Source organism: Eleginops maclovinus, chromosome 5 (genome assembly GCF_036324505.1).
Source record: "Eleginops maclovinus isolate JMC-PN-2008 ecotype Puerto Natales chromosome 5, JC_Emac_rtc_rv5, whole genome shotgun sequence".
NCBI lineage: Eukaryota > Metazoa > Chordata > Actinopteri > Perciformes > Eleginopidae > Eleginops > Eleginops maclovinus.
Genome location: NC_086353.1, coordinates 7,195,926 through 7,211,770, shown reverse-complemented (window position 1 = coordinate 7,211,770; position 15,845 = coordinate 7,195,926). Strand labels below are relative to the sequence as shown.

The window sequence follows — 15,845 nt, the reverse complement described above, 5'->3', positions numbered from 1 at the left end:
GATAAACTGAGAGGGTATGAATCACAGTTATACTGCACAGGTATATGCACTTTACTGCAGGCTGCTTTTTACGTTTTCAGGTTTTACTGTTCGGTTGGTTTATTGTGGTCGTTTACAATTTATACAACTCAATTACACATATACAATATCACTTGTTGTTTTTGAAAAAGTCACAAACCAAAGCAACTTTCTACTGACTGAAAAGACAGAAGCCGAGTACATGAGTTATTCTGTTAATTCACAAACACTTAATCAGACACACATGGATTCATATCTCAAATCATCTTAATTTAGGAATATCTATTCAAGTATTTCACATTTATTTTCCTTTTCAAAACTATTCCACAAATGAACCCCTTTGACTTGTCCAACAATTGGATACCGCCCTGACAAATCTGAATTTTTACTCAATGAATAAGAATTATGCTTGAGACGTGAGTGAGCTGTACATTTCTCAGCCAATTCGTTTTCACTGCAGCACAGTTGGACAATTTAAAGTACACTGAGGACTCTACGCACACACACACACACACACACACACACACACACACACACACACACACACACACACACACACACACACACACACACACACTACTGTTCATTGCCACAAATTAATGTTTTTCCGAAGGAAAGGAAGTCTGCTTGTTGTAGGTGGCGTCTCCCACACACTGTCCTTCACACAGGCAGAGACGAGCCACAAAGGACCAGTGTTCTCATCCTCCCACATGAAAGCATCTAGTATAAGTCACTACCAATATATTCTGAATCGACTTCAGTAGAAACTCTCATAATGTACTGAAACACAGGCTTGTTGAGTTGGTTATTGCAAAGTAATATTGTTTCGTCTTTTTCGACTCAATTACAAGTTGATTGTTTTTAAACACAATTCATCTGTCTTTATCTCAGTTTAGCTGATTTGATACAAGACATAGTATAACAAGTAATACATATTTCTGAAAATGCAAAGAGATTTACGTTTCAATTTGACAAAGCAACATCATACTAACAACAAACAAACACAGGTAATATCTATATCATCCATAAACGTCACTCAGAGTAGAAGGTCAGAATATAATCTATAAAAATGACACAATCTTTAACCATTATTTCACAAGTTTTAAAAGTGTAGCAATTAAGGATGTGATCGCTCACTGGCCTCCCACTTGGAGCCACTTGTATTTCCCGAATCCTCCAGTTCTCTCACAGACAGCTGCTGACTGTCTTCTGTGCCGCCTCAGATAGGATTTTTCTTTGTTTAAAACTAAGTGCACTAATTGATGTCAAATCGGCCGCTGTTGAGACTCGTATAAATTGCCCATTCAGTAGGGTATGCTTAATTAATTCTTGAAAACGAGAAAGAAAATGGCTCGGCATGTGTCGTAAAAGAGAGAGCTGTTATGGTGTTACATGTTTGCCCACCACTCTTGAAAGCTCCTGTCAGCAGCCTTTTTCTGTTTTAAAAGGACACTACAAATAACATCTGCCAAAAGAATATGCCCTTTCACAGATCCTGAAGTTACATTATACTTGCAGCTTTCCTGTGCAGTGCCAAATGTATCTGCAGTGGCAATTCGTGTTTGAGAAGCGGTCCTTGCTTTGAGATCGTTAAACGAGCTACTCAAGTTTAATCGAGGAAGTTGTGCTGGGGGATGGATTTAATTTGCCTTGCAGAATAATTTCCTCGTAGGAAATATTCTTGGTTGTTTGATCCTAACACTAGCTGCACAGTCCCAGGCTGCCAGGATATCGTTGTATTGGAGGATTTTTTTTTTTTGCAGAGCATCATTGTTGTCCCAGTGTTTGACACCAGAGGGAAGCAGTGGCCTGAGAGCGATGCATGTACAATAATCCATGACCCAAAGGTTCTGGGTGCTTTTTGCAGCTGTGCTCAGACTTTACCTCCAGAGGCTTTACTCAGTAGTGGACTGTAGGCCATCTCACATGGACATTATCCAGCGGTGTGAAAACAATAATGCATGTGGTTGTTTTTTTGAGTAAGGCCGCTGGTGTTTGGCAGAGATTGCAGCTTTATCACTTGATGCTATAGAAACTGTGTGTGGGTGATAAATACCCTTCATTTTAAATGGATCTACAATATTGATATTTAAATGTCATAAACTGCACCTGCATGTTGGGTAGTAAAACACACCATGCATAATATATTGCCATGCATGGATCACATGGTTTTACCTTTTACATAAATTAAAAGGCTGATCACTGCTTGTCATTTAGGCGCAGTAAGAACACCATTTAGTTATGATATTTCATCTTGTAAAGTCTATAAAAAGATTTTCTATTCACACCTCACTCTCTTCCGAGCTGAAGGTAATATCAGCTGCCCTGAAGCAGCAGGAATAGTGTTGAAGAATTTCAGTGCCGTTAATATGCAGCAGTACAACGATTGAACACTGACTGATTGTTCAAAAAAGATGTTTCCTGTATATTAAAACAACAATGTCTGTAGTACATGACTCTTTAATCGAAATGCAAGATGAGTATGACATTCAGAATCAAAGTTTTGATGGAAAATGTGCTTTTTTGACCTTTAGAATCTATGTTTATAGCTTTTTAACCCAGAGAAGGTCTACAGTTTACCCCCTATTGCAGTATCTTCATCTGCATACCATGTCATCTCAGTTGCACTGAAGAGCTAGAAGTGATTTGTAAGTGTACTGAGTTACTAGAAGCCAGCATTCTTGACCTCTGGCGCTCAAAGGATTGCAAACTCTATAACCAGGCACTAATAAGGGTACAACGTATCCAAAAAATAGCAGAACATCGACAGCAGACCAGCTTTCATAGAGGTCTTTATTTGCAAATTATCGTGTAAAACATTAAAGTGACCATAAAAGATGTTTGCTTAACTATTAGTGCCTTGGTTCCTGGTATTGATCCTCTACATTTGGTAGGTTTTGATTACTGTAGTGTTTCCATATACCTTTAGAAGATCCCAGAGAACTTCAGTCTTGTAACAAGAAGCCATAACATTACCTCTCCTTTGCACTCAATTAAAACCCTGGATTGTGAGAACTTTAAGAACTCCAGAAACTTGATCTCCCTTTTCCACCAAAGGAAAATGTATGCTTTTGGTTTCATGGGAAAGCAAATGGAAACACAATGCATTTTTTTTGACATTCCTTTACTTGATATATTGACTGGATCGTTTCGAGATCTCTTTAAGTCACTAGAGATTGTCTTAGAATTGTAAGGTCACATAACTGTTGTCTTTTTTCTGATTTGAAAGCTGCATTACAGGAAATTAATGTAGTTTTCTAAACATACCAACCTGTTCTCTGTTCTCTTATTATCCCATGTAGTCATTGTATCCACATTACTGATGAATTGTTTATAAGAGATCAAATTGTCCAAAACATTTGCGACGGCAACCTTACAATAGTGTAGCAATTTGGATATTGAGGTATTGGAAATGTTTCTATATAACCCAGCCCTAGCTCCAAGGTTAATATTCTTGCATGGCTTGCATCTTAACGGGGTTCTTGGCCTGATCATGTTGTAGCGCCTGGAACAGTGTGTCTCTCAAATAGCTTTATGGCCTATGATTAGTCTGAAAGCTCAAGTAACCAGCACAAGGCCTGTGGCAAGTCATAGACAAGCAGCCTTTCACAGGTGCCTCATTGGTTATTTCACACTGCATGCGGACTATTGTCAGTCATGTTTTCTAAACCTAGTAGGAAAATTAAGTTGTGATGTTATCCAATCAAAAATGAACAGACGATAAATTATAGCAACTCCAAGCGATGTTTTTACTAATCAAATAATGTAATGTGACCGTATGTTTATAGCGAACCCACCGTGATTCGATTGAGTCTGTTTTATAGGCTTGAATACAAATTAGGAAGATTATGGATATAAAATCCCTACAAAGTTTTGCCTGGCTTGGACTGTTGTTGTCATAATGCAGTGTACTGCTTATGAAGAAGTAGGAAAGACTGCATTAATAGTGGAACCACTGCTAATTTGGCCAGCCGGATGTTCATTCAGGGATCTCTCTCACCAGCCTCTGCCGTTTGTTCAACATGCTCAATTGGCTGAACAGCTGCCGATAAGGCGCCAACTTGCTCCAATTGTGCTGAACATACTGTAAAAACTGTGGGTGTTGGTCCGCCACAAACACTCAATGGCGTCCAGCGGCCTGGTGTGTCAGTCCTCTCTGATAGATGTTCTGGCTCTGTAATCCTCCTCAAACAATGGTGGATGTGAGAATAGAAGAGAGGTTAAGCCCTGTAGGTCTCCCTGTTACCATGTGTTCAGACATTTAAATGCACACAGAGAAGGCTGTCTCTTGCCACTTGCTCTTTCGGTAGATTTATCCATATTCATCATAGATGGTGTTCTGCTGCATATTGGAATCAGCATTTTGAAATGTTGATTTTTAACCTTTTATTTAACCTGTAACAAAGGACACATTTACTCTAAGAACCTCTTTTTCAAGAGGGGCCAGACTGCAGCAACTCATGGTTTGAGACATTAAAAAAAGGCATATAAAACTTTCTCAACTCCCTGCTATACTGTAGCCCTCCCTTATACCTTCATTTCATTATTCCCAGCTGTGTTGCAAGGTTTAAAAGAAAATGCTTCTAAAAGTCCATCCCTCTTTACACTTACTGAGTCCTTGTTTTAGTGCATGTGTCACACATGCTAACATTGAATAGCTACGTGATCGTCTCTTGAAATATCCTCAGCCTCTTTGCTGACATAGACAGAGTTACTGACATTCATGAACACCTTGGTTCATGGGAGAGTCGGAGAAGGTTAGCATAAAACAAAGTCTAGCTTTACACTTGACAAATGTGATTCTGACGAGGATATAGGAACCTTCTGTTTTGTATGCTGACAGTTTTTAATGGCGTAAAGTTAACTGGACTCAGTGGTGATGTAGTTCACTAAGTTGGGAGGACCAGAGGGGGGTCAGAGAATGACCACAATGAGGAAGCCCTCCGGACACGTGAGCTGCGTCGGACGACTGCTGATACACATTCCCCCACCGAGGGGTCATGAGAGCAGATTCCACGGTGCCTGTCTGAGGGGGAGAGGCTGAGTTGTTCTATCCTCTTTTCAGGCCCTGACGGCAGCTGCTCCGCCTGGCTTGCGCGCAACAGTGACCTCACACCCCAGAGATATTTTAAAGGGTGCCAGTCAGCAGGGAGATGAGTCCTGAGTAGGTAGGTGAAGTAGTAGTTAGGTGCCTGAGCGAGCACAGTATTGAGACGTCTGGACAAGGGTTTTCAGGTCCAAGGAAGTTGCTACAGTGATTTGAGAAAAGTTATCAGCTTGTACGTGTAGTGGGCCAGGTTTCGGAGCGCCATCTGGGATATGATCCAGTAGCCAACCTATTTTGCAATGCTGAGGCATTGCCCTATTACCCGTTTTGCGTCTGGTGCTCGGAGAAAGATGCCAAATGTTTCCTTTGGGAAAGGGAAAACTTCCTCCGACGTGGAGCTGGAGAAGCAGCCTCTTGCCGGGGCAGAAGCCAAAGACGTTGCCACGGAACCGTTACCCCCTCAGAAAGTACTCAAGATATTTAGCATCAACATCATCGCCCAGGGTTTGCCTTTCTGTCGCAGGCGGGTAAGTGTTGTACGTATAAGGCCAGTCATATGTGTTGGGTTGAGCCACAGAACAAGAAAATGTCAAAGGTAATTTCTCACATTCTTTAGAGAGGTTGATGGTGATATGTGATACTGCTGCCAATCAAAGGGGTTAATGAAGTTTCATCGTTAATGTCGAACAATGAACATTAACTTTTACACATTTGCTAACCAAAACCATCTTTTTCAGTTCTGCTGAATTTAAAATCAGTAAATTCAATGGTCAGTCAACCCCGCAACTCAACTTGCAGAATGCAGAATACTTCCTTTTAGTGATGTCTTGTCTTGGTTGAACATTAATGAATAACAGTTTTGTAGTAGGATTAGTGATAATAAATAAAAACACATTAGAAACTTGTAAGGATGTAGGATAGATTTGTCCTTTTGTCGGATGAACTTGAGTGGTTTGCGTGCGTACGCTCGCTTGTCATGGCTCCACCCATGGCAGACGACCGTCACCAACATATAACCTTAAAAAGACCGTCGCCAATGAGCCTATTTTTAGGTTTTTCGATAAAGTTACTATAAATGCATTATATCATATAGTTTTTATAACTTTGCACTCTAATGTTTTGGAAAGAGTTGACGGTAGAAGCGGTTCCAAAACATAAGTGCTGTCCAACATTAGTATTTTCTTCCTCTCTGGCAGTAAATGAGTTTGGCTCTTAAGATCTGTAACAGTAATGCTACTCGTATGAAAATTGTGCTTTGACACTACTGCTGAATTAATTCAACTTGGAAATTAATAAGATTAAATTCCCATGTCAAGTAAGATGCTTCTCAAACTAACCAAGCACAGCGCTCTAAAGAAATATTAATCCTCTAAATGACTTTAATCTCTCCCATGTTTTGTCACTGGCAGTCTACCGTTCAGGCATCAACAGATTTAGGACAGTTAAGGCGCAATCACAACCTTTACAATCTAATTAATATTAATTAAATGGAGAATGAATAATTTACCAGATATATTCAGACAAATGATTTATTTATACTGCCATTTGAGAATGTGTATTAATTTGATTACACTTATGTTCTTCAATTATGTAAATCGTAGATTACTAGAAAAATCCAATGTTGTAAAACATCTTGAATACATATTCACTCCTTAATGACTATTTTGTATTTGATTTTCCTTTATTTTTGCTATGATCAACATGTGTTTACTTTTTGATATCCAGATTTTTATTTTAAATGTGTTTAAGTGAACTTGTGAGGATTTAAGTGATCCATTGTATTAATACAAATCTTGGTGAAAGGGACACCAACTGTTCTTGTACAGCTGCGTTTGACCTCTGAGTCGAAGTGGTGCTGACAGGGCTTTCTTAATGTCTTGAGAGATAGAAAGATAGGCAGTTAAAAATATCAACCTCAAGTCTGCCTGAAGAAAATGAAGATAGGTGTGGCAGTGAAGAAAAGGTTGTGAAATATCAGACTGAAATAGAAATAAGGATAGATGTCACAATGACAGAGTAGTGTCAGCGTTTCTCTTTCCTTTCAGGGTTTACTCTCGGATCAAAGCGAGCCGCAGTGTTGAGCAGCTTTTTGTGACAAAGGGTCTATTATGGTGATTTAGTTTTAATTAGTGCAGTTTATGCAGTAGTTAAACCGGAGGTTCAAAGGATCAGCCGAGACAGACCACAGGAGGTTTCTTTAGTTAAGCTAACTACGGCAGAGTGTCAGATCTTTGATGCACGGCGAGGCAGCATTGGTTTAAGGAGAAAGACGAAGACAAAGGGGGAAACCATCTTTAATATTAACATTTAATGCACATTTCCTGATTAGATCTCTACATATGGCCTGTACACTTTTATATTTTGCCATCACTTCCACTTAGCATCAATGATTTTTTGTCATCACTTTAAAGAGTTGTCTGCTCTTTGGTTTAAGATCGGAAACCTGCAATAATTACGACCTTTACTTAGCTTGGCTGCAGACTCTGTTTGGTTTGTGGATAAGATGTACTGTATATGCTTAGGTCATCACTCTTCATTCATACACTAAATTTACTTTTAAATGACCGGTTCCACATCAGTCTTTCTGTTAACAAAATGTACATTTATTTTGTTTGCTAAAAGCAGCAGGGAGGTGTATTTCGTCTTCAGCTGGATAATGGTTGACTTGACTGTTTAACAGGAAAGAACTGGAGAAAAAGCACAGTTGGGATTATGCCTTAAATCAAAGTGTTTAACTCTACCATCTGGATGCCAACAGATCAGTCTAAGGCATCTGTGTTTGTCCTCAGGAACACTTTTACTTTTGCTTATTTGCTTGTGTTTAGAAAGTCGAGCACGTTAGAGAGCTCTAGATTGAAGAGCTCTAGATGAAAGATAAGGAGGAACTTGGGCTTAAAGTTTGTTTACGAGGTCTGTTTTGCTGGATAAACTAAAAGGAAGGTCCCACGAGGCGAGATCACAGGGTTGTTGCTCCATGAAGCGCAGGATGCCACGTAGGCTCTGCTGTGGATGTGGCAGCTGTCTCCAGTGAATGGCATAGCTGGGATTTCCCAGGGTCTCTGCGGTACGCTACCAACTTAAGTACGGTTGAAGCATTTCTTCAGAAAGACCAAACTATACTGTAAAAGTTTGTATGATTTGAATTTTATTTTGTTGATTGTTGTCATACTATCTGTCAGAGGGTATGTTTTGCTTTGTTTGTCTGAATTGCAGTACAAAAACTAGTTTTGGGAACAATAAAGGAAGGGCCAATATAGCACCCATTACATATTGTATCGGATCAGATTCATGGGATGGAAACATTGTTGTTCATTCATGAAACTGGTGTTGGTGAAGGTCTGCACTCTTGTATCGTCTTCTAATTCCTCTATTTACTTGTTCTGCTTTAAATTGAAATGTACCATTTGACTTGGTTATGGGAGATAGCTTAAAGGTTTGTTAGATGGCATTGGAGAAGCCAACAAGAGTAAGGTAGATATAAGTGATCCAACCAAAAAACCCAGCCCAACCTAGAGATGTCGCCAAATGTTGTGAGAAAGTCGCAGAGTCAGCAACATTGACATTTGAAATTAAAATGAACGCAAACTACAAACATTGAAATGATTGGACTCACAGATGTCTAGCGAGAAGTTTGTTAAAGACAGTGACTTGCAATGAGTGCAAGGTAGGCAAGCTGATGGTAACAAATAACCCACATTTGCCACTCTTCCCCTAGTGTAAAGATAGACCTAGGATAAAATTCCAATCAAAATGTGACGAGCAAAAGCCACACTGTATTTCCGGAGCCAAAACGGGCATCCAGCTGTTGCAGGAAATGGCGATCAGGATATAGAATATTAACCGCAGGACATTTAAGTTGCGGTATTGCTTCTCTCACCCACCACACCCTGCACTGCAGGCCTGTTGAGTAAGGAGATCTGGACTTGCCCAAAGCAGCTATGTCTGTATTATCAGCAAGTTGCATTTGCTGTTGGAGCAGGTGTTACGGGGGTGTGGCAACTTTTTTAAAGCAAATTCGTACTTCAGCGTTTCCTGTGGTTATCTATACACATACCCTTTTAGAGAACGACAGTATTTTATTTTGTTGGTTTGTGCTCTGTTCATTATTTGGTTCATTTTTTTCTCAATATAAGACTCTGTGCTTTAGTTACATTAGTCTGAGAAGCATGTCTGCATGCGTATCCCCCTGTTGCTCAACTGGTTGATTACCACAGACATTTTATTAAATTCTTGAACAAATGTCAGCTGAAAGCACACTTTTATCAGTAATTCAGTCTAGTTTAGTTTACATGCATATTTGTTTCTTTAGTTAATTAGGTATCTGGCTGTCATAATGACATCAAGAAGCCATCTGTCAGTATTTGAATGCACTACTTTTTTCCCATCTATTTTTGAAAACATATGCCAGGATACACCGAGGACGTTCGTATTCACTTTCATTTTACTTGTCTGTCCCTGTCTGTTACGTGACAACCAGGGCGACATGATACAGCTCCTGATCCTGCTACTACCGAGTCAGAAGATCTTATAGCGGCTCAAGTGTTGTTTGTCTTAACTATTCACCTTTCAAAAACAACTGTTTTCCATCAACAAAACCTTGAAATCACCTCAGCTAATTAAGTGTGAGGATTGATCTCAATCAGCAGCCTGTCTTTGCTGCTATTTCCTGTGTGTTTGTCTCGTGGTTTTTGTTTTGCAAAAGATTTAACCTGTTGATACAACCTGTCACTGTTCTGTGATTATCTCTGAGCATTTGTAAGAACTACAGTGCTGCATTTGGGTGGCGGATAGGGTTGAGTACCTTTGTCAAATTAAATAACAAAAGAGTGCTCTGTTACAAACTAAGTACAATGAGAAATGAACATTAGCTTGAAAAAAAATCTACAAGCAGCACAATTTAAAAGGTTTGTGCAATGGGGGTACAGGAAATCCTCTGTGTTGTCTTACAGAATAGCAACCACCACAGGGAAACTAGAATTGTGCAACAAGCTTCTTATTAAAAAAGCAAAAAGTGTCTTAACAACATCAGCAATGAACCCTTGTACATGCTCCATATTAAGCACCTTTAAATATAGGTGATTGAATTAATCTGTTCAGCATGTCAGCAACAGTACATTTATTTTAAACTTCTCTACATTAATGATGCCGCGTCTACCTGACTCCCTCTATTCATTAGCACTCAGCGTTTCAATTTAGATACGTTCTTAATGCCCTCGAGGTGCAGCTGCCTTCACTCATGTTGTTTTGTAGATACATGTTATAAACATAAGAAAATATGCAGCTCCTCCGCTGTGTCATGCACACATCACTCAGAACTTTTACATTTTGTTTTTTTGGGATATTCAAATGTGGAGTGTTGGGTTTGACAGCACAAGAAGATAACTCATTTGATCATCTTTTGAAGTTTTTCCTTTTTTTCTCCTTCCGTTACTGATGCAACACATTGAAATAAATGACAGTAATGTTCACAGGAAGCTGAGCGGAGATTCCTTGGTTAGTTTGGTGTTTGACTTTTTTGCAATTTCTCAGTTTTCTATTTTCATTTTACAGAATCTTTCTGAAAAACTGGAACAAAATGTAACAGTAGTTTTCTTGTTTCTTTGCCAAGTAAGACAAGTGGAGACACCATTGTGAAAAGTTGTTTTGATTCATATATTTAGGATTGAAAGAGTGAAAGTGGATTAGATCAAATAATTTGAGTGATATGTTAAGTAAAGATGGCCACCATTCTTTACGTGCAGTTATTCTGTTGTAAAGCTATGAAAACGTGTCCAATGTGACACCAAGATTCATAAAAAATACAGAAAAAATAAACATTTGAAGACATCACTTTGGGGATTTCAGAAATTGTGATGTATTATTTTAGTTTTTTTCACCATATTTAAATAAATAACTAGTTACTGACCTAGTTTAGAAGCTGAGTGAAGGCTGCTGTGGTATTTTCATGCTTTAAGTCATTTAACCTGCCTTCATCCTATGATGTTACCTTGGTGAATTTGACACCATTTTATAAGCACATGCTCTGCAGGCATGAGTTAATGATTTAAAAGATGGATCATTTCGTCCACTGGACTTAAAGCCCTTAACTTTCCTGAAGTAAGGACCGCAGCACAGTACACTGCAGGCCGCTGGATTCCACTGCCCTTGGGCTCCAAATAACACAGAGGGAAGGAAGGCATCCGCCATTGGCTATTCTGAGAAGCAATCCCATTCCAGGGAGCACAGATCCAGTTAGCTATCTCCCAACACGCAGATGAGCCAAAGGGTTTCTATTTACCCCCGATTTTAGTGAAGACTCGTACTTCACCCATAGTGCATCCAGCATCTGACATTATTTTGTCGGAAAAGTTACTCTGCATTGACTTTAATCCGTCAAGTTGTCTGTAATATTTTAACTGTGGGAACAATAACGTTTTATTCAAGCAATGTGTTTAAAGTGTTGTGATAACCTTTTAAATATCTACCCATAGAGCTTGTGTTCATCAATGTCAAATCAGTCCTTGCATTACGACTTTGAACTTGTTTGGTGAACTTGAGCATGATCTAAATACCTCCTGAGTTCATGCTGGGGTTGCACAGTGTTGTGCTGTTTTCGTGCTTTACAAACAGTGTCAGCATGCTGCATAGCGATGTGCTCCCCCCTGCCACAGGGTGGCCTGACAGCACTGACATTTTCCACGCCGTTAGATACTGGAGCTGAGAAACGATACACTCTTCCTTTTGGAAAATGTCAAAGCTCCTAAACGTAATTTAGGATAAATATCTGAAGCAAATTGTAACCTCATAAACACTTTCACACATACAGATACTTTCATTACTCGCCCGGTTGAGTCATTTTCTCCGTTGAACAGCATGGCACAAACATTTTGCTACATACTTCAAAAGTATTGTACACATTCAGTGGACTTGAATTTGAAATGTCCTCTTGGCTAACCTACTCTATAGTTCAACTGAATTTTAAGCTTTTGTAGTTTGTTCTTTTGAGAAGTTATTTGTTACCCAGTTCACTGAGTCAACTGAGGTGTTTTTAAAAATAAATTAAACACTTTTATCTGATTTTAAAAGGGAAACCCTCGGGTGACAGGGACGCCACTATAGCTCTTAGATGTTTGAAATATTTGGTCTTTGATGGAGTCTCTAAGCTGCTATAACTATACAGGCACACATTTCTAAGCTGTCCATCATTTCTTTGCCCCAAAGACAAAATGTATATTTCAAGTGACTGCTCTCCCCAGATTCTCACACAAACTATATAGCATTTTTTCACATTGATGGCAAGCTAGCAGGTGAGTTCTCAGAGTCTTAAGTCTTTCAGACGTACAGACTCAAAAGCTGGGACATTGGCTGCTGTTCATTGTGAATGGGCTGAAAAAGTCTAGATTCTCATTTGAATCATGCAGGCACTATTGATTCAAATCCAATTGAATGGGATTTTATAGAAACTGATTTTTGCCATTAAATTAGTATTTTGAAAAGGCTGTGATAATTATTCTATTAAACAGCCAGTTACTATGAGTGCTATGCTACATTAGTAAGCTATTTTCAAAATCATATGATAGTTGGTTTAGTTGCTGTTTCCAGGAATTTGAGGATCAAATATGAACAAATTAAAAACACAAAGTCCAAAACAAAGCAGCATTGTTACTATTTCTGTAAAATATCTAAATAGATGACAGCTGTTGTTTAACTTTCAATTTGAGATTTAGACTTCATGACCTCCTCAAAGACTTTAATAGGATCTGAAATACAAAGTGATTCAGTTTGTGCTCGAATAATGTAAAGGCTGCGAATCCTTCTTCCTGTATACCTCTTTTTGTTGAGGTTTCTGTATCTCTGTGGGTGACACAAACACACAATTTAGATTAGTTTTCTTTTCTCTTGGTTTGTAACCCGTTCACTTTAAAATGTGTTCTTTGATGTTATTTCGTCTTAACAATTGGCCGCTCCACCAGAATGTCTGAACACTCGCTGCTTTGATTTCCCTCTAGAAATGCGAACCGTGAATCACTGCGTCCACTCCTTTCCCTCTCTGTCTTTGTATCAGCATTTCTCAGTGCTGACCTTCAACAAGCCGGCCCCCGTGCCTTTCACAGTGTTCTGCTCGCTGTAATCTGGTCATCAGTGAAGACAGCCTGTGAATGGATAGCTGACTGGCTGTAACTGATGCGGCCGTCTGCATAGTTTGTCTAATCTGTGTTTGAACCCCGCTGTCTGAGGCACAGTGTGTGGTCCCCCTGCTTTTCATGTGCACTTCTGTTGTACAGCAGCGGTGTCTGTTCACTTCCTGCAGTCCGTGCCTTCCTACAAAAGCAAACATGACAGCGTCTATCGTCACGTAGAAGTAGTTTTGCCTCAGTTTTAGTATGCATTTATTATTTTTTATTCTTACCAAAATTGAATTGTTCTTTTTAAAACACAACCACAGAGATATTGTCACAAATTATTACAAAAAGTATTAAGGGGAAGGCCCACTCAAAGTCGATCTGAGTGCAGCTTTGCTCTGTGGTGGTGTTCACGCCAAGGCTCTCCATATTGATCATTTGTAAAGCGGTAAAAACCCTGAGTTTGCCTCTTAACCTTCACATGCTGTTGATGAAGTATCAAGTCCTTATTACTTAAACAGCAGGAAGAGGAAGGTTTGTCGGTGATCGAATGACCTTGCGTACCCTTGCTGATGTCACAGAGATATATTGTTCGGAAAGTAAGCATATATTTAAATACTTGCCCAACAACAAGAGGGTTGTATCATTATCATAATGCAAGGCCGGTGACAGAGCCAGACCATCAGCTTTATATGAGAGAGAATAGCACAGGAAATATTGGTTCATAGAAAAGTATTTCTTATGTTAAATTTCATTACATTTTTAAATCAAGCATCAAGAGTATTGTGTGTGAAAAGTTCAAAGCGTGTATTACTAAAGCAAACGCTTTCCAAAGACAGGAGTATGAAAAACATTTGTTGTATAAACTACAGCTCAACTAAGAATATATTTCTTGGTTGTTGCATAAAAGAGAAGTTCATGAGATATTTTGTTTGTTTTTTAGAAGAATGATCATTTTCTTAATAAATAAGGCTTTCAGTTTATCTTAAATAGTCTCAAAAGACAGATTTGAACATGCCGTTTTCTTTGGACTGCAACACTACACACATCTATAATGTTCAATGTAACATAATTGTGACGATTTAAGAATAATAACCTCTGAGATATTCAGTAATTTCACTCACAGCTGCCTTGACCGGTTTAAGTCTATGCGAGATAATTTACCTGACATTGATAAGCAGTGTGAGAGATGATGGATGATTGCCAAGTTGGGGCCATGACATGCATATTTATAATTTGTGCAATATATAACTGACCTTGTCTCTGGTGCACATGTACCTCCTGGTCTGACAAGTAAGGCCATGTTCAGACCAAAAATAGCTCTCTGTTTAAAAAACCCCACAAGGGGCCGCGTTGCTACAGGTACCGGTGAGAAAAATGAAACATGATCCAGGAGGTTTAGTGTGAGTGATACATCAATGACTTTGAAAGCTTATCACATGCCCAAAAACTGCACTGGGGTTTATAATACTATGAGAGCGAATTTTACCACTCCGGAAAGTTATCGTGGTGGCATTCATTTGATCCTCCGTTATGCAATTCTCAAGGTAAACACAAGAATAAACGCTGCTAATTTCACCAAGAACCCAACCATAAATATATGTTTGCAATGTGGTGCTTTTTTTTGTTTTGCCGTATGACTCTGCAGCCCTCTGTTTCAGAGTTTCACTTCTAATTGGAAACATTACTGGTGTCAGTCTGAATGCAGTCAAACACGTAACCTCCAGATTGTTATTTCTTTGTACGCTCTGCCCACATCGCATTAAAAGCTTTAAGATGGTTATTTAAATTAGTCTTCCTGCGCCTTTCCAATTTTACATTTCCCTTTTTTATTGTATTACTCAAATCATGAGGGCCTTGTTGCTGCGAGGAGGTGGATGTTTTCATTTTAGATCTTTTCCTACTAATGTTAATGCGGTGACTCAGAAGCAATAATAGAGACGTGACCACATTCCCTTGGTCTCTGTGGTTGAATATTTAATATTAATTAATAATACACTATACTGTTCACAGACAAACATCACATCAATCTACAGTATGGCCAAAGGATTGATCAACTTATATCAGGATCTCAGGAGGAATAGTGTTAAGAGTGATGTTTTAATGACTGCCGCACTACAGCATCATACTGGATTCTCTAACATCCATTAGAGGATTTTCTTGCTGCAGTAGTTGGAAAGCTTAAAGCTTATTTCCTCCCAGAGTTCATACTTCAGCTCCATTAATGGATGGCAGAGAAATAATACGCCGGCCTTCTGGCCTTTACAGAAATATGGCTTTCTAGTTTCAAGGACATACCTCTCCTTTTGTGTCATTAACAGAACGACGAGGTGGAAATTATAGCTCCCTTTCAGCCACCCTTTGTGGGTACAATACACAGAGGATGGCTGCATGCCTGGCACAATATTGACTCATTCAATATAAAGCTCTTGCGTTGACGACCCTTTATATGAAGTTAGTAATTCTCTCTTCATACGTCTCTGCAGTCCTTTTCTTTCTTGCAGTGAACACACACACACACACACACACACACACACACACACACACACAATGTTTTATGCATCACTTTTTTCTTTACATTTATTTATTTCCCCATTTGTTTACATCACTCTATGTCTGCGAAGCAGTCGAGGAATTGCTGCAACTTCCTCGACTTCAATATTGTACTAATTTGGAAT

General features: G+C 39.1%; 1 protein-coding gene across 3 annotated transcripts in view; it reads left to right on the top strand.

Annotated features, from left to right (window-relative positions):
- The window catches only part of fbxw7 (F-box and WD repeat domain containing 7), a 109,629-nt gene that overhangs the window by 39,227 nt on the left and 54,557 nt on the right, over window positions 1-15,845 (top strand). The window contains exon 1 of one of the 3 annotated variants that reach the window (XM_063884344.1): window positions 5,217-5,592. The exons of the other annotated variants lie outside the window; for them this stretch is intronic. Within the exon in view, the coding sequence (XP_063740414.1) occupies window positions 5,365-5,592 (228 nt within the window). The 5' untranslated portion in view covers window positions 5,217-5,364. Of the gene's footprint in view, window positions 1-5,216; window positions 5,593-15,845 lie in introns of those variants that run through there. 3 annotated transcript variants of the gene reach the window in all.